General features: G+C 38.6%; 1 protein-coding gene across 2 annotated transcripts in view; it reads right to left on the bottom strand.

Annotated features, from left to right (window-relative positions):
* LOC124804749 (cytoplasmic FMR1-interacting protein) overlaps window positions 1-24,796 on the bottom strand; it is a 143,335-nt gene that overhangs the window by 9,716 nt on the left and 108,823 nt on the right. For both annotated transcript variants that reach the window (XM_047265053.1, XM_047265051.1), the window contains 3 exons: window positions 20,409-20,600; window positions 9,755-9,958; window positions 9,578-9,672 (listed from right to left, as the gene is read on the bottom strand). In XM_047265053.1, coding sequence (XP_047121009.1) covers window positions 9,578-9,672; window positions 9,755-9,958; window positions 20,409-20,600 — 491 coding nt within the window. The remainder of the gene's footprint in view (window positions 1-9,577; window positions 9,673-9,754; window positions 9,959-20,408; window positions 20,601-24,796) is intronic.

Consider the following 24,796-nt stretch of genomic DNA (forward strand, 5'->3'; position numbering starts at 1 on the left):
TCATCTTCGCTAAATCATTATTTCATTTCAATTAATTTCATTACTTCCTCACCAGAGAAAGGACCATGTGCATGTAATCCTACAGGTTTAACTGTAATTCCAACTACTCTGACAGCAAAGTATGAACAAACGCTTACATAGAATGATCCTCCATTATCTTTTTTTCTTTTTCCCAAGCAGCATCCCAAACAAACAATAATCTCCACTATGAAACAGAAAGCAAGGGGAAACTACAGCCGTAATTTTTCCCGAGGACATGCAGCTTTACTGTATGATTAAATGATGATGGCGTCCTCTTGGGTAAAATATTCTGGAGGTAAAATAGTCCCCCATTCGGATCTCCGGGCGGGGACTACTCAAGAGGACGTCGTTATCAGGAGAAAGAAAACTGGCATTCTACGGATCGGAGCGTGGAATGTCAGATCCCTTAATCGGGCAGGTCGGTTAGAAAATTTAAAAAGGGAAATGGATAGGTTAAAGTTAGATATAGTGGGAATTAGTGAAGTTCGGTGGCAGGAGGAACAAGACTTTTGGTCAGGTGATTACAGGGTTATAAATACAAAATCAAATAGGGGTAATGCAGGAGTAGGTTTAATAATGAATAAAAAAATAGGAGTGCGGGTTAGCTACTACAAACAGCATAGTGAACGCATTATTGTGGCCAAGATAGACACAAAGCCCATGCCTACTACAGTAGTACAAGTTTATATGCCAACTAGCTCTGCAGATGATGAAGAAATTGATGAAATGTATGACGAGATAAAAGAAATTATTCAGGTAGTGAAGGGAGACGAAAATTTAATAGTCATGGGTGACTGGAATTCGTCAGTAGGAAAAGGGAGAGAAGGAAACATAGTAGGTGAATATGGATTGGGGGGGAAGAAATGAAAGAGGAAGCCGCCTTGTAGAATTTTGCACAGAGAATAACTTAATCATAGCTAACACTTGGTTCAAGAATCAGAAAAGAAGGTTGTATACCTGGAAGAATCCTGGAGATACTAATAGGTATCAGATAGATTATATAATGGTAAGACAGAGATTTAGGAACCAGGTTTTAAATTGTAAGACATTTCCAGGGGCAGATGTGGATTCTGACCACAATCTATTGGTTATGAACTGCAGATTGAAACTGAAGAAACTGCAAAAAGGTGAGAATTTAAGGAGATGGGACCTGGATAAACTGAAAGAACCAGAGGTTGTAGAGAGTTTCAGGGAGAGCATAAGGGAACAATTAACAGGAATGGGGGAAAGAAATACAGTAGAAGAAGAATGGGTAGCTCTGAGGGATGAAGTAGTGAAGGCAGCAGAGGATCAAGTAGGTAAAAAGACGAGGGCTAATAGAAATCCTTGGGTAACAGAAGAAATATTGAATTTAATTGATGAAAGGAGAAAATATAAAAATGCAGTAAATGAAGCAGGCAAAAGGGAATACAAACGTCTCAAAAATGAGATCGACAGAAAGTGCAAAATGGCTAAGCAGGGATGGCTAGAGGACAAATGTAAGGATGTAGAGGCTTGTCTCACTAGGGGTAAGATAGATACTGCCTACAGGAAAATTAAAGAGACCTTTGGAGAGAAGAGAACCACTTGTATGAATATCAAGAGCTCAGATGGCAACCCAGTTCTAAGCAAAGAAGGGAAGGCAGAAAGGTGGAAGGAGTATATAGAGGGTTTATACAAGGGCGATGTACTTGAGGACAATATTATGGAAATGGAAGAGGATGTAGATGAAGATGAAATGGGAGATACGATACTGCGTGAAGAGTTTGACAGAGCACTGAAAGACCTGAGTCGAAACAAAGCCCCGGGAGTAGACAACATTCCATTAGAACTACTGATGGCCTTGGGAGAGCCAGTCATGACAAAACTCTACCATCTGGTGAGCAAGATGTATGAGACAGGCGAAATACACACAGACTTCAAGAAGAATATAATAATTCCAATACCAAAGAAAGCAGGTGTTGACAGATGTGAAAATTACCGAACTATCAGTTTAATAAGTCACAGCTGCAAAATACTAACGCGAATTCTTTACAGACGAATGGAAAAACTGGTAGAAGCGGACCTCGGGGAAGATCAGTTTGGATTCCGTAGAAATGTTGGAACACGTGAGGCAATACTAACCTTACGACTTATCTTTGAAGAAAGATTAAGAAAAGGCAAACCTACGTTTCTAGCATTTGTAGACTTAGAGAAAGCTTTTGACAATGTTGACTGGAATACTCTCTTTCAAATTCTAAAGGTGGCAAGGGTAAAATACAGGGAGCGAAAGGCTATTTACAATTTGTACAGAAACCAGATGGCAGTTATAAGAGTCGAGGGGCATGAAAGGGAAGCAGTGGTTGGGAAAGGAGTGAGACAGGGTTGTAGCCTCTCCCCGATGTTATTCAATCTGTATATTGAGCAAGCAGTAAAGGAAACAAAAGAAAAAATTCGGAGTAGGTATTAAAATTCATGGAGAAGAAGTAAAAACTTTGAGGTTCGCCGATGACATTGTAATTCTGTCAGAGACAGCAAAGGACTTGGAAGAGCAGTTGAATGGAATGGACAGTGTCTTGAAAGGAGGATATAAGATGAACATCAACAAAAGCAAAACGAGGATAATGGAATGTAGTCAAATTAAATCGGGTGATGCTGAGGGGATTAGATTAGGAAATGAGACACTTAAAGTAGTAAAGGAGTTTTGCTATTTAGGGAGTAAAATAACTGATGATGGTCGAAGTAGAGAGGATATAAAATGTAGACTGGCAATGGCAAGGAAATCGTTTCTGAAGAAGAGAAATTTGTTAACATCGAGTGTAGATTTAAGTGTCAGGAAGTTGTTTCTGAAAGTATTTGTGTGGAGTGTAGCCATGTATGGAAGTGAAACATGGACGATAACCAGTTTGGACAAGAAGAGAATAGAAGCTTTCGAAATGTGGTGCTACAGAAGAATGCTGAAGATAAGGTGGGTAGATCACGTAACTAATGAGGAGGTATTGAATAGGATTGGGGAGAAGAGAAGTTTGTGGCACAACTTGACTAGAAGAAGGGATCGGTTGGTAGGACATGTTTTGAGGCATCAAGGGATCACAAATTTAGCATTGGAGGGCAGCGTGGAGGGTAAAAATCGTAGAGGGAGACCAAGAGATCAATACACTAAGCAGATTCAGAAGGATGTAGGTTGCAGTAGGTACTGGGAGATGAAGAAGCTTGCACAGGATAGAGTAGCATGGAGAGCTGCATCAAACCAGTCTCAGGACTGAAGACCACAACAACAACAACAACAACATGAAACAGATAAAAGTGTGCACTCTCCCAGTTGCAGGCTGCCTATATAACAGCATACAGGAGCAATAAAAATTTGTTTTTTCAGTGCTTCATTTCATTATCGACCGAATTTAAGAATGTAAAATGCTGCAGTAATCTACTAATCAAGCAGTGTATTCTTATGTTCAAGGTTTAACACAACAAGAAAAACATTACAGCCAGAAACTGTGGATATATCTTGAGACAGCATACACATGTTGCACCAATAACCAGATGATATTCATTCAGTATTTGCGAATGAGAGAAAAAGATGGAAGTGGAAGAAACGAGAATGTTAAGGTGGATGAGTGGGGTGACACGAAAGGATAGACTAAGGAATGAGTACATCAGGGGAACAGTGAAAGTGGGGTCCATAGGGAAGAAGATCCAAGACAGTAGGCGAAGATGGTATGGACATGTGCAGAGAAGAGGGGAGTACTACGTGGGGAGAGGAGTTGAAGACCAAGAAATCAAGGAGAAGAGGAAAACTGAAACTGAGATGGAAAACAAGGTAGCAGGGGGCCTATGGGAGACAGGATGGCTCAGAGAAGAAGTACTGGATAGGCATTTATGGAAGAGAAGGATTCAGCAAAGCAACGCCGAGCCCACATGACACGGGAAAAGGCTGAGATGGTGATGAGATGATGATGATTTGCAAATGAAAGTGTTTGGTGACTTCCAACAAACTTTACACATAATTCCAAATTTTTCTTACTAGCACCTCCCCCCCCCCTCTCCGCCCACATAATAACGAAAGAAAAAGTTAATTGCTTAACTACATTTTCGATGTTCACATAGTAAAACTTCAGCATCTGGTACAAGGCTTTAATTTACTACTTCTTTATTATTAACTCTATTTGCAGAGATTTCACGAACAGTATCAGTGTATACCATTGAATACAAAATTATAATGTTGCACGAAATATAGTTCATGAGATATGATGTCATAAATATTGAGATGCATGAAAAAACTGAGCACATATTACCCAGACTATAGGGTCAACTCAAGTGAAGAGATCCAATAAAAATTAGGTTGATTGCTTGACCATAATTAATTTTTTTGTGTGTGTGATTACCCTATAATTGAGAAGTTCAAAACAGTTTAAAAAAAATACCTCACAACGTTAATGAATGGCAGCTATTTTTATTTGCAAGCACATAATGACTTTTCAATTTAGAGATATTAGCATTAATTTGAATCTCTTTGCACTGGGTTAAGTCACAACACTGCAACTGACTTGATCGTTTATCACCCAAACTACCCTACAGTCAAATATAACCAGTCAAAATGATCTCCAAAGTTTGGTATTGAAAACTTAGAAAATCCACTTTTTAGACCCAAAAACAACAACTGAGGAGTGATTTATCATAGTGTATTTTTTTCTCTAGTTAGATATAATAAACTACTAGCTTTCTATAGAGCAAGAACACTGACAAATGTTCCCTTAATTTTTTATAAATTTTTGAAATTTGAAAATATTTATTTTTTGTAAAGTTAGCAGGTAGTTATCTGTGGTGAGACTGAATATATAAATTTGATGTTTGCACATTTTGTACACATATATGATGGCAAAGTTCTGCAAAAATTTCAGCATTGATATTTGAGTGAACCAATGATATGAATTTTTGAAAAATGAAGAAATAAATCACATTAAACTACAATTGATCATATGGCTCTTGCCTAATTCATGTGTGATGCTGGTTAGAAGTAACCAATTATTATTGAAGTTAAGGCACTGAATTATATGCAAAAACTCAGAAAATTACTCAACTCAACATTTATATTATCCTGACAAATTTAAAATAAATATTTTCAATTAACATACTTTTGAGATGCAGTGCTTCCTAATCCAAGTTGTGATTGTTAAGAACACTCATTTCTTCAGACAGCTTTAGTGATATAGAACAAGATCTCCCTGTTACTGTGATAAGTTCAAGCACTGAAAGTTTCCCTACTATGTTTTTCATTGGTATCCAAACTCTGCCACTAATAGATTTCTTGAATGATGTTCTTGGGTCAGCAGGATGGTAAAAATGCACAAAAACATCATTGATTTCCAAACTTATTTTTTCAACCTGTGCAAGCCTCCATTGTCCATCATATCACTCATGCCACTATGTCATTCAATGTTAAAGGCAGAGATGTAATTTTACTGACAGAGTGATCCTTGTAAATTTTGGTTTCTGACGTTACATATCATCAAACTAAGTTTTCTGCAATGTCAAGGATTTTGTGGAATTGCTTTGCTCCTTTTATTGTTATACAGTTTTTAAATCTGGCCTAAAAAGTGTTGTTTTGATATTAAGAACTACCTCTTCTTTCTTGATGAGAAAATAGGTGATGCTTTTATAATATTATTCTTGCAAAAGGCATCCATGTCCTCTACTGGAAGAACTTTGTGTAGTGTCTTTCTTTGTAGGCCAGCTTCACTCACTTCATGTTTTGTTGTACCTCCTAAACCATCACATGCATTTTTACCAGGGCAAGAGCCAAAAAAGTGCCATTCAGCCTCCAACCCGAAATCTACTTTGTAGTTGCAAAGATTTGAAAATTTTTTTGTTCTTGTACTGACTACCACTTCCATTTGAAAAGTACATGAGCTTCTCAACCTTGGGCAACTTTTCTGTTATGTAATTTGTTACACACTTTTGAAATACACGGTCAGCTGAAGCGTTGTGCTCCAAGTAGTCGCTTAGAATGCAAATTGAAGAACTGCTAATTCGTGTTTCTCATTTTTGAAGTGCAGAAAAAATGGATGCACTGTTGCCTGGTCATTGACCCAAGCTTGCTTTGGATTTTAGAAACATAGTGGGGACTTTTGAGATTTTCTAAGTTATCAATTAAAGATTCAAAGTTCTCTCCCAAGATTCAACCAGTCATCATTTTGGCCCTGTTGGTTGTGACCCACTGTTTGAAGGTAACATTGTCAGGCATTTCCTCCTCAGATTTGTTAAACAATTCAAGAATGATTTCTTTACCATGGCATTCATCATGCAAACTCATCATGCAGTCATAATTGTTGGTGTCACAGACCATTAAATCTAGTAACACTTTGTAGTTAACATCATCGAGTTCGCACCCACAGTCATCAGTTTGACATTTTGATGATATAAACGAACAAATATGGGGTGTGTTCCTGGGTAGCCAGCCAAAATACATCACTTAGTGTGAAGGTCACAAAATTTTGATCTTCCAGTTTTGCATTCAGGATGAGCATTTTTGAAAGCTACGCAAAGTTCATTTAACTTTACAGCACTACTCGTTTCTGCTTTTTATAACAAATCATTTGCTATCTTTGCTACGTGGGCACATTCTACTGTTTTCATTGTCTTCAAAAAACTGCCGGACCTTTTCAATTGTTTCTTCACTTACACCTACTCCTTTCTTCTTTCCTAAAACTGATAGAATGCCCCTAATTTTCATGTTAGTCTAACCAAACAATCACAAACATTGAACTCGTGAACTATTTTTTCTCTTGACAAAGAGTCATGGAACAAACTTACAATTTTAACTTTTTCCTCTTCAGGTGTCACTGAACACTTACTTTTTAATTTCTCAATTGAGCTCATGTATTCAGTGTTGGATGATTCTGGAAGTAAATTTTCTTCCTTTTAGAAATACTGTTGGTATCCGCATTATTAAAGCACGATTCTAAATCTTTTCTAATTTTGTCCGAAATTCGTTGTTCCTTGCTTACTATAGCTGCTTTTGTTTTTCTTTGAAGCAGGTGATACCTCTAAATTAGAACATGCAAAATGCAATTTGCTAATAGTTTCCTCATTAGGAATACAAATGTCATTTACAAGGTTACAGTATTCTGGTCCTGGAGTCATGATAAATATTTTTGAGTAACAGAATGAGATTTTCACTCTGCAGTGGAGTGTGCGATGATATGAAACTTCCTGTCAGATTAAAACTGTGTGCCGGACTGAGACTCCAACTCGGGACCTTTGCCTTTCGTGGGCAAGTGCTCTACCAACTGAGCTACCCAAGCACGACTCACGCCCCATCCTCACAGCTTTACTTCTGCCAGTACCTCGCCTCTCTGCCAGGAAGTTTCATACCAGCGCACACTCCGCTGCAGAGTGAAAATCTCATTCTGGAAACATCCCCTAGGCTGTGGCTAAGCCATGTCTCCGCAATATTTTTGAGTAACAGTTTCCAGGAATCACATTAAGTTTCCCACAGGAAGCTGTTTTACTCGGATCTAACAAGGACAAATGTTCATGTTTTATTTCCCTCAAACTGTACTTCAGAATATATTTTTTCTCATAATGCATACAGATGATACAGAAGATTCTTCTCATAATTTAAACAAAGCTTGCCTATCTTCATCAAAGTCATTAACATTTTTTAAGTTTTTTGAAACTGAACCATAAACTGTTTTGTGACACACTTCACTTACTACATGTCCAATACAGCACCGTTCATCCATTTTATTGCATCCAAATTAGCCTTTCAAATTTATTTATTATTAAATTTTAAATTTTTTTAGATAATTAAAAATTACACTTAAGACAAAATCACATAAAATATTTTACACTCTCAACTAAGTATTTACTCCCACTGTAACAGAGGTTTCTGAACAGACTGACTACACCAGTGCCATACCCAGCAAATGTAGTGGGGGTACACAGCACATGAACAGACTCGTCACTGACTACTGGGCTCCAGTGCCAACTTGTAACTCTGTACACTGAGCTGCTGTACATCCTTGTCTTGAGGACTAAACCAATGCACAAAACAGTAGCCACCTCAACAACAGAGAAATTTCACGTGTTTATTATTTCACTTTGCTCATTTTGAACGTGTAGTAATGTGCTACTTAACTGAGAATAGACCTAGAGGTAAATGGACCTGTCGACCTGCCAGCACTTTCATTTGGTAAGTCACATCATCTTTGTTTTTAGATATATTTTTCCTACGTGGAATGTTTCCCTCTATTATAACCATATCATTACTTTATTTTTTTATTCATTATTAAACCTACTCCTGCATTACCCCTATTTGATTTTGTATTTGTAACCCTATATTCACCTGACCAAAAGTCTTGTTCCTCCTGCCACCGAACTTCACTAATTCCAACTATATCTAACTTTAACCTATCCATTTCCCTTTTTAAATTTTCTAACCTACCTGCTCGATTAAGGGATCCGACATTCCACGCTCCGATCCGTAGAACGCCAGTTTTCTTTCTCCTGATAACGATGTCCTCTTGAGTAGTCCCCGCCCGGAGATCCGAATGGGGGACTATTTTACCTCCGGAATATTTTACCCACGAGGACGCCATCATCATTTAACCATACAGTAAAGCTGCATGCCCTCGGGAAAAATTACGGCTGTAGTTTCCCCTTGCTTTCAGCCGTTCACTGTACCAGCACAGCAAGGCTGGCACCGGAGATAACTAGCCCCAAACTTTACAAAAAATAAAAATAGTCAAACTTCAAAAAATTATAAAAAATTAAGGAAACATTTTTCAGTGTTCTTGCTCAATATAAGGCTAGTAGTTTATTGATATCTAACTAAAGTAAAAAAATACACTCAGATAATTCACTACTTGGTTGTTATTTGTGGGTCTAAAATGTGGATTTTCTGTGTTTTCAATAACAAACTTTGGAGGTAATTTTGACTGGTTATTTTGGGTAATAATCGGTGTTGTAGAGGAGACTTTTCTAAAAACAATCATGTCAATTGCGATGTTGTGGCTTAACCCAGTGTACAGATATTCACATTAACACTGACATCTCCAAACTGAAAAACCATCGTGCGTTTACAAATAAAAATGGCCGCCCTTCAGTAACGGTGCAAGGCAAATTTTTTTTCAGAACTGTTTTGAACTTCCCAATTATAAGTTAATCACATGTAAAAAAAAAATCAAAATATTTAAAAATGGTCAAGCAACCCTCATGGATCACTTCATATGGATTGACCCTATACTCATTAGGCTAAGAGTGAATCATATGAAACTAAAAACCAGCATACAAATTAGAGTTTTGCATCTTCATCCCTAAAGGTTTTACCTGCTTAACAACAAACAATAACTCATTTTTAAAGAAGGATTTTTGAAGTTATTTCATAAATAGGAGTTTGATTCTTTAAAGAATTGGGACTGGGGCATTGTTGTTACTGGTACACTAATCTGGTAAAGGTTCAGTCTCACACTATAACAACTTTAATAACACTGATAACCCAAAACAGGAAAAAATGTAAGTTTTGGTTAAACCTTTTGCTTCTGCAGGTTACTTAGGGCAATAATATTAACTCTGTTACAAGAGATCAATAAATTACCTTTGGTGTTCCCAGTTTTTCTACTGAAGGTACTATCTGAAGTGAAGCATACTTTGCTTCCAGTCTCTTCTGCTTAGTTTCTGGCTTTTCACCATCTGTACAAAAAAAGTTTCAAGATATCCTTCAAGCTGCAGATTTAACATAAAACAGGAATAATAGATCATTAAGGTGCGTTACCCTTGCAATAAGGCCGAGGCAAAATATTTTGGAATGTTGCAGCATGTAAAAGATCACAGACTTCTTCTTGTGAGAGTGCTTGTTCCATCAGTAAACAGAACAGAATAGTATTTCCAAATTCCCTAAAGCTATGGAACATTTCTGTTCTTGCATCTGGATATTGCACAATATCATTCAACTGTGCATGATAGTAGCCAAGGACACCTACAACAACAACAACAATAATAATAATAAAAGATCAGACAGTCCAAATAAGAACACTGTAGGTAACACACACACACACACACACACACACACACACACACACACACACACACACACACAAGATGCACCATGAAGGAATTATCTTAATGGGATGGCAAAAGGTAGAGGTAACATACATGACAGAGAAACAAATTATTACACTTTCATAAAAATTGAATGATTTATTTAGGAGAAAGAACAAAAAGGCACTGGTCCACCTCTGGCCCTTCTGCAAGCAGTTATTCAACTTGATATTAATTGATAGAGTTGTAAAATATCCTCCTGAGGGATAGCAATCAAAATGCTGTCCAACTGGCACATTACATCATCAAAATCTAGAACTGGTTGGAGAGCCCAGCCCATAATGCTCAATTCCAGGCCGGGCTCATCACTGAAGATAATTCTGTTCCAGACGACGAGATTCCAGGTCTAATGATCAGTGAAGACGTGTCTGGAGACACCCCAGTCAGCAATGAGATACCAACCTGACTGTCGTCCACCATACAGACAAACCACCAGCAATGGTGGTCTGGGATGCCATTTCATTTCATAGCAGGACCTGTTTGGTTGTCATCCATAGTACCCTTACAACACAGCAGTACATCGATGATATCCTAGGTCCTGTTTTGTTGCCCTTCATGGCAAGACATTCTGGGCTTACTAGTGATTCTCCAACAGAAAGAGGTTCCTACTCAATGGTCTGAAGATGACCACAGTAGTGGTCGAAACCGGTCACCTTGTTAAATAAATCGTGATCAAGACTGTTTTTAATAGTAATTATTTATAAGACATTGATCACTGCTGTTCCCGTAATGCATTCAAAAGTAATACATCAAATATACTTACATCATGAGTGGGGCTCCCAACTATCTGTTCTAGGTAGTTTTCAGAGAAGTTATTTAGTAATGTTTCACAGAATATCTTATCATGCCCAACACTAACGAAACTGTAATTTTTCCAGTAGTTGTACGATTAAAGTTTCTGACAATGAATACAGTATAATTGGGAACTTACATACAAATGAATTGAGTTTTTCTCCAAACTTTTAAGTTACATCAGGAGATGAGTTTGGTGGGTGACAGAAGGATCTGGATATCATATTATGCCCAACCCTGATACTGAGTCTTGTCCAAACGATCTCACATGCAGCTTCAATTTCTATCTCCAAGGATTTGAGTTTCGAGTCGACAAATACACCACCTCAGTTTCCCATTTACATATACTTTCAATATAAACTTCAATTATCCCCAAAAATCTCACTGCTATGAATTTCAGGTTTCAACCAACTTTCTGTACCCAATATTACATCAGCTGCTTTTCATGAACACTTTGAACTCTGGCACTTTGCTGTGAATGCTTTGGCAGTTTACCATTAGGATTTTAATACTCTCACCTGTGGGAGGCAATGTTACACTGATACTTCTGGGTTTCCCACAGCAATAAATATCTGGATTGGATGGAGAGTCATATAATCTAAAAAAACCTACCTGAGTAGCAGGCTCTGATATGTAGTGCACACCTGACTTATTTAGGGGGACGCTACAGTTCTCAGCCTATGGCGCAACTCCAGGAAGTTGCAGCCTAGATTGTCACAGAACTTTCGAATCTCTGGTTCAGTCCTTCCACTCGAGTCAGAAACAAAGGGCCACAATCAGTTCTGAGGACAATGTTGCAAATTGGGAGCTTCGTTGAAACTCCATGCACAAGGTTAGTCTTCTAAACCTTCTCTGTCAATTGCTGGAATGGCCCGAGTATGACCTAAGAGCCCAGACAACAGACATCATGTGTTCCAATGTGTGCCACAATCTGCAGTAGGTTGCAACCTATTCCCTTAATGGCTGCTGGAAGATACCTCTTCAACGTATTGAATGAGACCCCCAAGCATACACACTGAGTGCACCTGGTGTCCTTTCCTGTCCCTTGCTGCCATTTCCCTAACAGGTACCATCATTTGCGGTATGTATGAACTGCCAGCGATTAAGAGATCCTTGCCCTTTGGGGTTTGACTCCTCTTGAAACCAGACAAAACAAGTTTCCCCGAAACAGATGAAATGAGTCCCACTGGCTCAGTTTTAGTTTCAGTGAGAGATAGCACTTCAAATCTGTTGGTTGGGGGATACAACAGCCCAAGTCCTCCTTAGTCCCTGTCCACCCCATACAGGACACCTAGATCTACCATTGACCCACCCCTCATAGTCAAGTTGACGAGTAATGTTAGATCCTGTACTTTCTGCAGAGAAGACAGTAAGCACAGGAGATGATAGTATTGAGGTACCTCTCGTACTGGTATCACAGATACACAACTCTTAGGAGCTCTTCCAACACACAGATTCACAGCAGCTGCCACTTGTTTGACAGTAGTCGGAGCCATTTCCAGTTGCTTGTGAATGTCAACCAACTCACCCAGTGTTTGAGAACAGCATTCACAGTGGAGCTGCATTTTGGCTGGTGCAATGTATTATAAGGCAGTGAATAAATAACTAAAAAGTTGCCAATTTCCTGTAAGAACTGAAGCAAACTTCATCAGAATTATTTTCGTAGCACGGAGGAAGACTTGCGAGTGCGTACGCACGGCCACTATCATTGAGCGCAACATAAAACCACTCTCATGGTGGGAGAGAAGCTCTCTTTTCTGCCCCACTCTAAGAGAGCAATGTGTATTACTGGTTAATCACAGCAGGTTGCTAATGTTATAAATTTTTCCTTGGTCAGACCTCAGAAGGTCTAAGACAATTGGCTAAAGAGAATATGGTGTTGGCAGAACCAGCAGGGTTTTGAGAAGCAGAGCACATGGATACTAAGCCTTAGATCTCCAGAAAAGGAGTAGTTCATTTTAGATCTGTTTAGGAGGAGTTGCTTTGTCTCGGACAATGCCCTGGGCTGAAATTATAACTTTTAGCTATCACTGTAGTTATCTTCTGCACCCAAGGTTTAGAATGATGACAAGCAAGACCTGCATTTGCATGGGTCTTTGTAAGGGGACTGCAGAGATGTTTGTTACAAGTTAGGGCTTTGCTTTTGTAAATTAATTCACGCAGTCAGCTAGTTACACACTGCAAGTGCTTAGCAAGGGAACTGTTGCTTGCATCTACATTTTTGGTTCTGCTCTTTAATCTGAGTTAGGTAGTAGCTTATGACCCTGTAGCAAAGCCCACTGATTCAATTGTAAGTTGACACAGCTTCTAATAAAAAGCGACTTAACTTTGATTTCCAGTGTCCTTTTTAAATTCATACTGTAAATTATTTGCATGTTTCCACATTTTAACAAATTTCTAGTGCATATTTCTATCGTCTTTAGTGTGGATAGGAACTGTGATTACTTAATTCTGATGAGAGCTGAGTTGATGACTGTTTGGTCACAGCCCCAGTCGGTGCTGGCTTTAATCACGCAGCTTGAGGCTGTTGCCAATGGGCGTCATTGTGTGGGGCTGGATGTGGGTGAGGAATATCCAGCGCTATCACCTGTTGCCCAATCGATCCACTACTATGGCCGCCCTGGTTACTGCCCGCACTGAGATTGAACCCTCATCTGTGGTCGAGTGGGAACTCGTTCCAAGGTAAGGCAGGCAGAAAAAGACTTTCCAGGGGGCCGATTGGAGGGCCTCCATGATTTTCTGTGAAACAGGTTTCAGGTGATATCTGCATCTGATAAAGATCTTCAGCCAGATGCAGTCACTTGCCCTGTTTGAGGGGAAGTCTTGGCCTGCAAGATCTGGGGAGTTACAGAGAGTGGGATTACTGGTAGTTGGGAGCTCCAATATTAGGCCTGTAATAGGGCCTCTTGGGGATATGACTGCCGAGGAGTGGAAGAAGTCCACTGTACATTCCATGTGCATACCAGAAGGAGTCATCCCAAATGTGGAACAGGTGGTTCCAAATGCCATGAAGAGCACAGGGTGCAGCCAACTGCACATGTGTGTTGCTTTGAATCAGAATAGATTCTCTCTGGCTTCAGGTGGTTAGCTGAAGTGGTAAAAACTGCCAGTCTTGCTTGTGAGATGAAGGCAGAGCTCACCATCTGTTACATCATTGACTGGACCAACAGCAGACCTTTGATACAGAGCCAAGAGGAGGGTCTGAAGCAGGTGCCCAGATGATTCTGTTACCATGTAGACTACAGATCCCTCTACTTCTGCCATATGGTGATGGGGTTTCAGGTTCCGCTTAATAGATCAGGGATCCATTAAACACAGGAGGTGGCTACCATTACACGCAGGAGTTGGCTACACCGGTACCAGGCCCTCATCGAAGGGACTGGGCAGATTTTAGGTTAGTGCATCTCAGGAAATTACAGAAAGGGCATTAGTGTAGAAGGGCGCACAGCAAAAACAGGATGAGCATAACGTAGCAGCAGTCAGTGTTATAGTAGTAAACTGTCAAAATTGTGTTGGGAAAAAACTAGCTCCAAGTGCTAATAGAAAACACTGCAGCTCATATCGCCATGGGTACTGAATGCTGGCTGAATCCAGAGATAAGTTCTGCGGAAATTTTTACAAAGCATCTAACGGATTTCAGAAATGACAGATTAAATATAGTTGGTGTCGGCATGTTTGCTGCTGTCAGAAGTAGTTTATTTGTCATAAAATTGACATCCTGTGAGTTAGTACAGGTAGAGATTAAACTTGATAACCTGAATAAATTAATAATTGGTTCCTTTTACTAAACACTAGACTCAGGTGAACAGTTCAAAGAAAACTTTAGCCTCGTTTCAAATAAGTACCCCACTCATACAATTATAATTGGTGGTGACATCAATGTCTCCTCAACATATAGGCAAAATTACATCTTCAAAGGTGGTGGTAAGCATAAAATATCACCCAAAATTTTACTGAATGCTTTCTCTGCAAATTACTTTGAGCAATTAGTTCAGGAGCCCACTCAAAGTGCAACTGGTTGCCAAAACAACAAATAAGACTGGGCAAATAGAAAGCTCATGACGGATACACAGAATCATAGGCTAAGATAGTCCTGTGACCACGTAGCCTGCAGATTCCTCGACTTGCACTATAGGGTCACCAGTTCATCGTAACAAGACTGAATATTGTAACACCCAACTCAAAATATGTCTATCTAAAAAGGCAGATAAAAATTCACTTAATGTGTTCATAAAAGACAGTCTCCTCTTCTTCTACATTGTCTGTGTAAGCATAGACAAGAAGTGGCTTAAATTCAAAGAAATAGTATTGGGAGCTACTGAGAAATGTAAAGCAAATACATTAATAAGGGATTGTGTTGATCCCCCATGGTACACAAAACAGGTGAGAACATTGTTGTGGAAACGCCAAAAGGGCATGCCAAATTTAAAAGAAGACAAAATCTCCAAGATTGGCAATGTTTTTTGAAATTTAGCATGGACTTCAATGTGAGATGCTTTTAATAGTTTACACAAAGAAACTCTGTCACGAAACCTAGCAGAAAATTCAAAAAGGTTCTGGTCCTGTTTAAAGTATACCAGCCGCCAACACAATCTATACCTTTGCTGCACGATATCAATGGTAATGTTGCTAAAGACAGTGCCTCTACAATGGAGTTACTAAAATCGGCTTTGTGAAATTCCAAAGAAGATAAAGTAAATGTTTCAGAATTCAAATCAAATACAGCTGCCAATGTGAGTAACTTAGAAAGAGATATCATCAGTGCAGCAAAGCAGTTTAAATCACTTAATCAAAGGAAGTTTTTCAATTCAGATTGTATACCAATTACAGTCTTACAGCTCCATCATATGCAACCGCTCGCTCAACGAAAGAACCATACTTAAAGACTGGAAAGTTGCAGAGGTCACACGAATACTCAAGAAAGGAAATCTAAATTACCTACTGAATTACATACCCATATCACTAACAGACTTTTGCTGTAGAATTCTGAAATATATGTGTGTTCAAACATTATGAATTACCACAGAGAAAACAATTTATTGATAAACAGTCAGCACAGATTCAGAAAATACTGTTCTTGTGAAATACAACTAGCTCTTTATTCACATGAAGTAATGAGTGCTGTCAACAGGGGGGCCTCAATTTTATTCCATAATTCCAGGTTTCCAGGAAGGCTTTTGACACCATTCGTCACAAGTGAATTCTAATCAAATTGCATGACTCAGTTGTGCAACTGGATTAATGATTTCTTGTCAGGAAGGTTGCAGTTTGTAGTAACTGTTGAAATGTCATGAAGTCACACAGAAGTGACATCTGGCATTCCCCAAGGCAGTGGTGATAGGATTTCTGCCATTTCTAATCTATATAAATGAACTGAGCAGCCACTGTAAGTTGTTTGCAGGTGATACTTTCATGTGCCATCTTGTAAAGTCATCAGATAAGCAAAACCAATTGCAAAATGATTTAGACAAGTTATCTGTATGGTGCAAAAAGTGGCAACTGACTCACAGTGATGAAAAGTGTTAAGTCATCCACATGAGTACTAAAAGGAATCTGCTACATTTTGGTTACACAATAAATCACAAAAATCTAATGGCTGTGGAGTCAACTGAATACTTGGGGGATCACAGTTGTGAATAACATACACTGGAATGGTCACAAAGAGAAAACTAACCAAAGACGTATACAGGATGTCCCATTTACCTTGGCCACCCTAAAAAACTGTTTGTCCAGATGCAAATTACAAAATGTTTCAAGCAAATGTTCTTTAGCCATCAGGGGGCATCAATCAGCATGATTGCCTTCATTGTAGCTTTGGTTTTTACAAAGATATGAACAGCGGTATTACTTTTTTAAATGACACCCTGTATTTTTTATTCGGTAATTCATTTCCTCTCCTAAAGACCTAAGATGTATCACAGTGTACCATTCACTGAAACACAACGTTATTAATTACATAACACAACACTGATGTTGATGCTCCCAGCACTTAGTGCAGGTACTCGGGGTAATGGAACAGATCCTTGTGCTGACGTTGACAGAGGACAAATGTAAACATAAGTAGAATGCACACCTGTCCTTCCATCAACCATCGTCAGTTGAAGAGTTGTGCGAGTAGAAAGTACACCAACGAAGAGAAGGTAGAAATGCTCTACTCATCTGTGGGGAATTTAAGTTAATAGAACAGTAATTGCAGTACTGTTTTCTTATGTATGGGTACATTTAGTACAGTAGTTTAGTCCTTTTAAATACTGTTGCGTAAAGTAGGCATACAGTAAAGGCTGTCCTTCCTACAAACTGCATCAACATAACGTTTCTTTTATTGTTGTTGTTGAAGGTCGGCGAAATGTTATGCAGGCAGTGGAACTATACACCGAGCGATATCCTGACAAGAACCCACCTTCCCACTGGATGTTTTCTCATCTTGTTGCAACGCTTCAGGAAATCGGAAGTTTCAGCCCACGATAACGCAACCATTGTATCACTCGCACAGACAAAGCTGCCGAAGTTACTGTTCTCGCTTCCATTGGTATGAATCCACATGTGAGCACACGGCAGCTTGAACACGAGATTGGCATTCCTAAAACCAGTGTACATCGTATTCTTACACGTCACTGGTTCCATCCTTACCATGTGCATCTACATTAAGAATTGCATGGGAATGATTTCCAGAATCGTGTACAGTTGTCAGTGGGCACAGCAACAAAACCTCGCCAACCTGAACTTCTTCTCCAATGTTCTATTTACTGATGAATGTTCCTTCTCAAACAAAGGACAGGTAAATACAAGGAACATGCATTATTGGCCCAGCGACAACCCAAGATGGCTTAGACAGGTGGAACATCAGCGTCAATGGAGAGTTAACGTCTGGTGTGGGATGCTTGGTACTACAATTATTTGCCCTTATTTCATCAATGGTAGTCTAAACAGCACAGTGTATGCCATCTTTCTCAGACAAATTATTCCTCCTCTTCTCGATGAAGTGCCGCTAAGAACCAGACTCTTATGTGGTATCAACACGATGGATGTCCAGCACACAATGGCTCGCGTGAACATCATGTTCTGAACCAAAGGTATCCTGCCAGATGGATTGCTTGAGGAGGAACAGTTACTTGGCCTGCTAGGTCTCCTGATTTAAATCCACTGGACTTTTTTCTTTGGGGATGCATTAAAGACGTTGTCTATAGCGATATTCCAACAACAGAGGACATGCAGGAACATATCATGCTTGCTGGTAATTCTCTTCAGCAGGCAACACTGGAAGCAGTAAATAATTCTTTCATTCAACGAGTGCACCAGTTTATCAGTGTCCAGGATCACCACTTGAGCACCTTTGAATGTTCTACTCCTGGGCAATGGTACAGGAGAGTCATAGTCAATTTTTTTACTTGATTTTCATTTGTTTTCTGACAACTTCAGCAAGTGGACAAGTCTGTGATCCCGGGCTCAAAGTCTATGTTGCGTTATGTAATTAATAACATTGTGTTTCAGTGATACATTTTCGAATAGGTCTTTAAGAGAGAAAATAAATTATTGAATAAAAAATAGAGGGTGCCATTTAAAAAAGTCATACCGCTGTTCATATCACTGTAATAAACAAAGCTACAACAAAGGCAATCATGCTGCCCTGATGGCTAAAGAACATTTACTTGAAACATTTTCTAATCTGCTTCTGGACAAACAGTTATTTAGGGTGGTCATGATAAATGGGGCATCCTGTATATTGGTAGGCTAACTAAAGACTGTGGTATATTGGTGGAACACTTTTAAATCACAACAGGTCTACTAAAGAGACTGACTATACTACACTTGTCTGTCCTGTTCTACAGTAATGCTGCACATTGTTGGATCTGTATAAGATAGGATTGATGGAGGATATCGATAAAGTTCAAAGAAGGGCAGCTCATATTGTATTACTGTGAAATAGGGGAGAGAGTGTTACAGATATGATACATTAACTGGCTTGGCAATCGTTAAAACAAAGGCAATTTTCATTGCAGGAGGATCCTTTCACAAAATTTCAGTAACAAACTTTTCCTCTGAATGCGAAAATATATTGTAGGCGAGTACCTACATATGGAGAAATGATTGTTGTAATAAAATAACAGAAACCAGAGCTTGCACAGAAAGGTTTTACAGTTTGTTTTTCCTGTGTGCTGTTCAAAAGTGGAATGGTAGAGAAATAGCTTGAAGGTGGTTCGGTGAATCCCCTGCTAGGTATTTAATAGTGAATTGCAGAGTAGTCATGTAGATGTAAAATGTTGACTAATTCATGAATCATTGGCAGTTTACATGAACATAGGTAATTGTATCATGTCTTTTCCAATTTCATCCATCTGTGCCAAGTGATTATCATGTAGCTTTTGTAATTCATTCGGACCTTGTGCATTTTATAATTATTTATTTTGCCAATCAGTGATTGGAATCAAGTTAATGCATCTTAGTAATAAACAAGATGTTACTGCTATCTTTGGTTTCATTTTGTAGTTCGATGAAACCTACCATTATATGGAAGTGAGCTACGTACCCATATCTCATGTTTAACTGACCACCCCTGTTTGAATTCAGATGTTCAGTAGTTTCCACTGTGCAACTTTCTCTTCATAACGTTTCACACGATCTTATGGGAAGCGGTCTGTTCAATGTATGGGCCACTGGGTTTAGATCTTATTAGCATATCAAGGGTATGCCAAATGTTCAATCACAGTCTCACACATATCCTGCAGGTAACTGACTCTACTATCAATACAGATTAATCGAAGTCCTTGTGTGTCCTGTACCTAACAATGGGCAGCACACTGAGTCACACCAGTTGACAGCTGACCATGATGTGGTTAACTTGAGATACTGTGCAAGCTCACAAAGCTAGAACGCTGCAGTTTGGCTGTTAATATAACAACTCACCACACTCAACAAAGAACACGCTGCTAGTGTGAATTCTGAACATATATGATTAATTCAATGGGTTGACTGATGCTAAGATTTCAACTACTACAGAGGGCTTCATGGACTCTGGTAATGCAGATTGGTAGATACCAATTTTTCCCCTTTCTGTGCCATAATGAAGGACTAGCATTGACAGTTTAAAATATATCCCTGCGTTGTCATTATTTCATCTGAGTATCTTATAGTTATACAGTGGTTGGTCATTTGGAGAAACATTGTATGATAGGCTGATACATATCTATAGAAACACTGAATATCATGTATGTGTTATTAAATGTGTATTCTACACTAACATTACAGAGCTATGTATTATTCCATTTCTCAGCTCCCTCTCCCTCTCAGCACTACCACGCCTTCTCCTTAACTTCTTCAACTATCAATTTTATGAAGTTGCAATGCCAGACATGAAAGTTCAATACAGTATTTACTTTTAATAATATTGCTCCCTATATCAGGAGACTTAATGTTTAATATCTTGCCAGATACTTACAGATGAAACTCAATACTTTTTCAAGTTCATTTACTCGTCAAATCTTTTCCAAATAATGACAACTACCAAAGCTTATTGAAAACTAACATGAAGTACATACCTGGAGATCCATAATCATATCGAGGTAATTTGCATACTTTAGGCATTGCATCCATCAGTGTCTTTGTGAATTGCAATAAATTTCCTTGTATTAAACTCTTAACAATTTTCAGAAGCTCCTCCATTACTACAGCTATTCCTTGATATCCCAGCAAGGCACACATGGTACGAAAATGGTGTGGCCCAACAAATCCTGCAATCAAATTGTAAATTATAATTTTTTTTTCCCCAAATTCTCAAGTTTATGATTACGAAGTGTTGCCTTCACATACCATTGTTATGTTGCATGATATGCGCACTTACATTAAGATTTCCCCCAAGCAAAATAGACTATTCATTACTGAAGTTTTCAACTAACAAAATAATACTTACAAAAAATGCACTCTTGCATTTTGTACCAATCTTAGTCACTCTACATAAACTGCTAACAAAACATTTTGCACCATCCTCATGACTAGCACAGTTCATTATTTTTTGATCAGAATCCTCTTTCTAAATGCTCTTTTGAAAAAATGGATGTCTCTATGTACAGATGAGTTATGTAATAGATGTAAGAGTAAACTTCCCCTCCATCAGTTTAATTCAGCAGAGTCTCCAGTCACGAACGAGACCCTGTGGCATGTATGCACTGCTCAGCCTGTCAATATGCTCTGAAGTGACATTACAAGCTTAAGCTGGGCACACACTAAGGCTTCATGGCGTAGGAAGTTACCTGTCGAATTGGCATTCAACTCAGTGATACAGTTCAAATATTCATCTACTATTTTGAGACATAAAAAACACTGAAGGTTTGCCTCAAAATGATTATCCACAGTCATAAACACTGCCTGATAACTCACGAACACCACCTGATAATGACTACATACAAATTAGATCATAGATACCCTGAGTAGAATTCAATAAAATTGTCAGTGTCTTTTAGGTGGCAAATGAGAGATTGTTTTGATACAGACAGTACGCAACAGTCTCCAATGATAACTATTGGCTTCCAAGCATCGATCCAATTAGATGCAGTCATAAATGACACCTACCATATAATAAAAGGTTTTGTGAAAATTTGTATGACATAGCACACACTTCAGCTCCAATAGTGAGAAGAACAGGTCACAAATATAGTGAGAAATTCAAGCAGATCTCTAATAAAATGTATGCTATACATGGAGCAGATGACACATACAGTGACTAAAATCAAGAATTCTTGTGTTAGCATTCTAGCATAGAACCTCCAAGCTGATACCCATTCCAAGAGGATGGAGCCTACGGGCTTCTTTGGAAGCCTTGAGAATGTCCAGTCAATTACAGGTAGATATGGTGCTGGTGGCAATCATCTTAGCAAGACTGGACCTGAATAATACAGACAAATACTTTGTGAATATAATCTGGCCCAACATGTGCAGCCTTTCTGGAACGCCCAGCTTCTCTGTCTCATTGTACTTCTGAGTATTTATGTAGGCAAATACATGTGTCACCACTCTCCTCAAAAACTGAACAGTTGATGACTTCCACACACAAAAAAAGAAATAACAGAAAGGACGATTAGATTTAATGAATGACAAGTTCACTGGAGATGGAATGCTAGCTTTGATTGGGGAAGGAGAGTGACAGTGTCCTTTTTTTAAGGAACCGTTTGCCTTAAGGTATTTAGAGAAACTACAATAATGTAAATCATTGATGTTGAATGTAGATTTGACACAGGATTCCCCTAAATGAAGTCCAGCGTCTTAACAACCATGATATCTCATTCAGTCTTGGAAAACAGGAATGTGGCAGTGGTAGACCGAAGCTGTGAAATAGGCGAAAGGCATACTAACCATACTGTCACCAGTTACCCATGTCTGGCAGTCTGCTGGTGTCTTTTATGTAAAATCATAAATGTGTCAATGAGAACAAATAACATCTACTGTCCTTAATATATCTTTACAAAGCTGTTAATTACACTTAGACTGAGACACAGCATCTCCAATTACAGATGGTAGAGAGGTTAAAACTCGTTAAATTTAGTATAGTGTCAATGTTTTAAAGAGAAGACAATTAATTGCAGTAGAGAGTGTTTACGGTATTTACTCGAATCTAAGCTGCACTCGAATCTAAGCCGCACCTGAAAAATGAGACTTGAAATCAAGGAAAAAAAATTTTCCTGAATCTAAGTTGCACCTGAAATTTGAGACTCGAAATTCAAGGGGAGAGAAAGTTTTAGGCCGCACCTCCAAATCGAAACAATGTTGGCCCATTGTAATATGAGACACAATTTAGGTCGAATGAATGACGATACAGCTACAGTAGTTTGGTTCGAGTCGTAAGCTTAGCAGTTAAGCTATACCAGGTAGCCATTGCTACGCATCAGGCACTCCGTCCATATTTATATGGGTACACTTCCTCTTTCATGTGCTTCGTCTGGTTTGAACTGATTGCTTATTTTTCTTTGATATGATAAGTGCTGTTCTCTTTGTTATAGGTGTTTATGTCACTCTAACCTAAATATGTATTACTATACTGTGTCATTCATTGTTTGTTGCATTCTGTGTTTACGGCCTGTCGCCGCTCGCGGCAAGAGACTACTATTTGTTATTACTTACACTGCTGCTTTCTTTTAATGATCAACAAGAACCAAATAATAGAATGCGTATGACAAAAGATGTTCTGAACGAGAGTTAAGCGAAAATTTTTCTCCGTTTGAAAATCTTTGCAGTCGCCTCTTTAGTACATTACATTCTGCACAGAAATGAGAGTCATCTTAGATTTAAAAATCTAGTCAATTGCCGTGCTTCATTTCTGACTGTATCACTATTAGGCACAAGAATAATACGAATATAAACATGACATGATATGTATATTATTCCGCGTTTGCTGTTGTCTCACTCTAGTTTCGCAGTTTATTAGGCAGACAGGTTTTAAATGAGATAGCAGCAAACACGAAAGAATACATGGCAAAATGTTTATATTCGTATTATTCTTACGGTGAAGAGAATATTGCATGTGATTCACAATTCATAAAAGTTCCTATTAGCAATCATCTCTTCTCACTGGTAAGAAAAAATTCAAAACATAGAGTTGGCCATATTGACAAACATCCCAAACAGTCTTGCCAATCGGATTTTCATAGTACATTGAAATGCTGCTAAATTCGAAGATGAAAAATACTTAATTTGTATTTACTTCGTTGGATAATGTATGAAAATGCAGTGGTCGAAACTCGGGGTGGAGAAAAAAACTTAGTCTTCCACCTTTTTTTTTTAAATTTATTTACTGATGCAGAGATTTTGGCGCCAGTATTTATCTTTGTGCCTGCAAAGCATGCCTGTGTAGCACTACATATATTCAACGGCAGAAGTTAGTTGTGGCGGCACCTACCAACAGTTTTCAGAACTTCCGCTTACTTTGCACTCAATCCTAAGCCACAGGCGGTTTTTTGGATTACAAAAACCAGAAAAAAAGTGCGGCTTAGATTCGAGTAAATACGGTAACTGTGCTGATTGATTGCATCCCTTATGAAATACTGATTGAGAAACTCAATTTTATGGAGTACAAACTACAGCACTAAAATTAACTGCTTCATACTTAAGGCACAGAAATCAATACATTTCAGTTAGAAACAGACATTATCTAACGAAAATGGTAAAGACAGGGGTACCACAGGGATCAGTGCTTGGACCATTCTTTTTCATAATTGCCATCAATGATTTGCCATGACAAGTTCTTCAATCTGTGGTCTGCTATGCAGATGACACAACAATAATTGCCACTCACCAGGACACATCAGCATTACAACAAATGCACTGGAATCACTAAATGCTGCAGTGAACTACTGCCTCTAACAGACTACTGTATAATCCTGACAATCTTTTTTAGGACTATTTAATCATATAGAAGCTAGAACAGTTAAAAACTTCTAGGATTCCATATTGACTCCAAATTGAGCTGGGTAGAATACTTCAGTCACACCAGTCACATTTTCAGAGGTAACACACCTAATGTGGAAACTGAGAGATTTAGTTACTCCCAACTATCTAACAATGAAAACAATCAACTCTGCAGAGTTTCTCAGAACTCCACAGGTGGGAACTAGCACTACAACATGTCCTTGGTTCTCGCCACCCACCTGGCCTTAATTTACATTAATTTCTTCAGTCCCCGAATTTCTTCACAGTAACTACTCTTTTCTTTACTCCGTTTTAGTTTTCTACACCTTTCATTGTCTTACCTGTCTATTTTTCACTGCCCCCCCCCCCTCCCCTCCCATCTCTGTTACGTACAATGCACTTAGCTTTTCATTCTTATTAACTCAGGCATTATGTTTAAGCAGTAATCTCTGTCTTGCTTATTACCCAGTCTTTCACCTTTAAGCTCTCAAGTTTTCAAATCTCGTCCAATGCAGTCCCCAACAATCAG

Source organism: Schistocerca piceifrons, chromosome 7 (genome assembly GCF_021461385.2).
Source record: "Schistocerca piceifrons isolate TAMUIC-IGC-003096 chromosome 7, iqSchPice1.1, whole genome shotgun sequence".
In the NCBI taxonomy this organism is placed as follows: Eukaryota; Metazoa; Arthropoda; class Insecta; order Orthoptera; family Acrididae; genus Schistocerca; species Schistocerca piceifrons.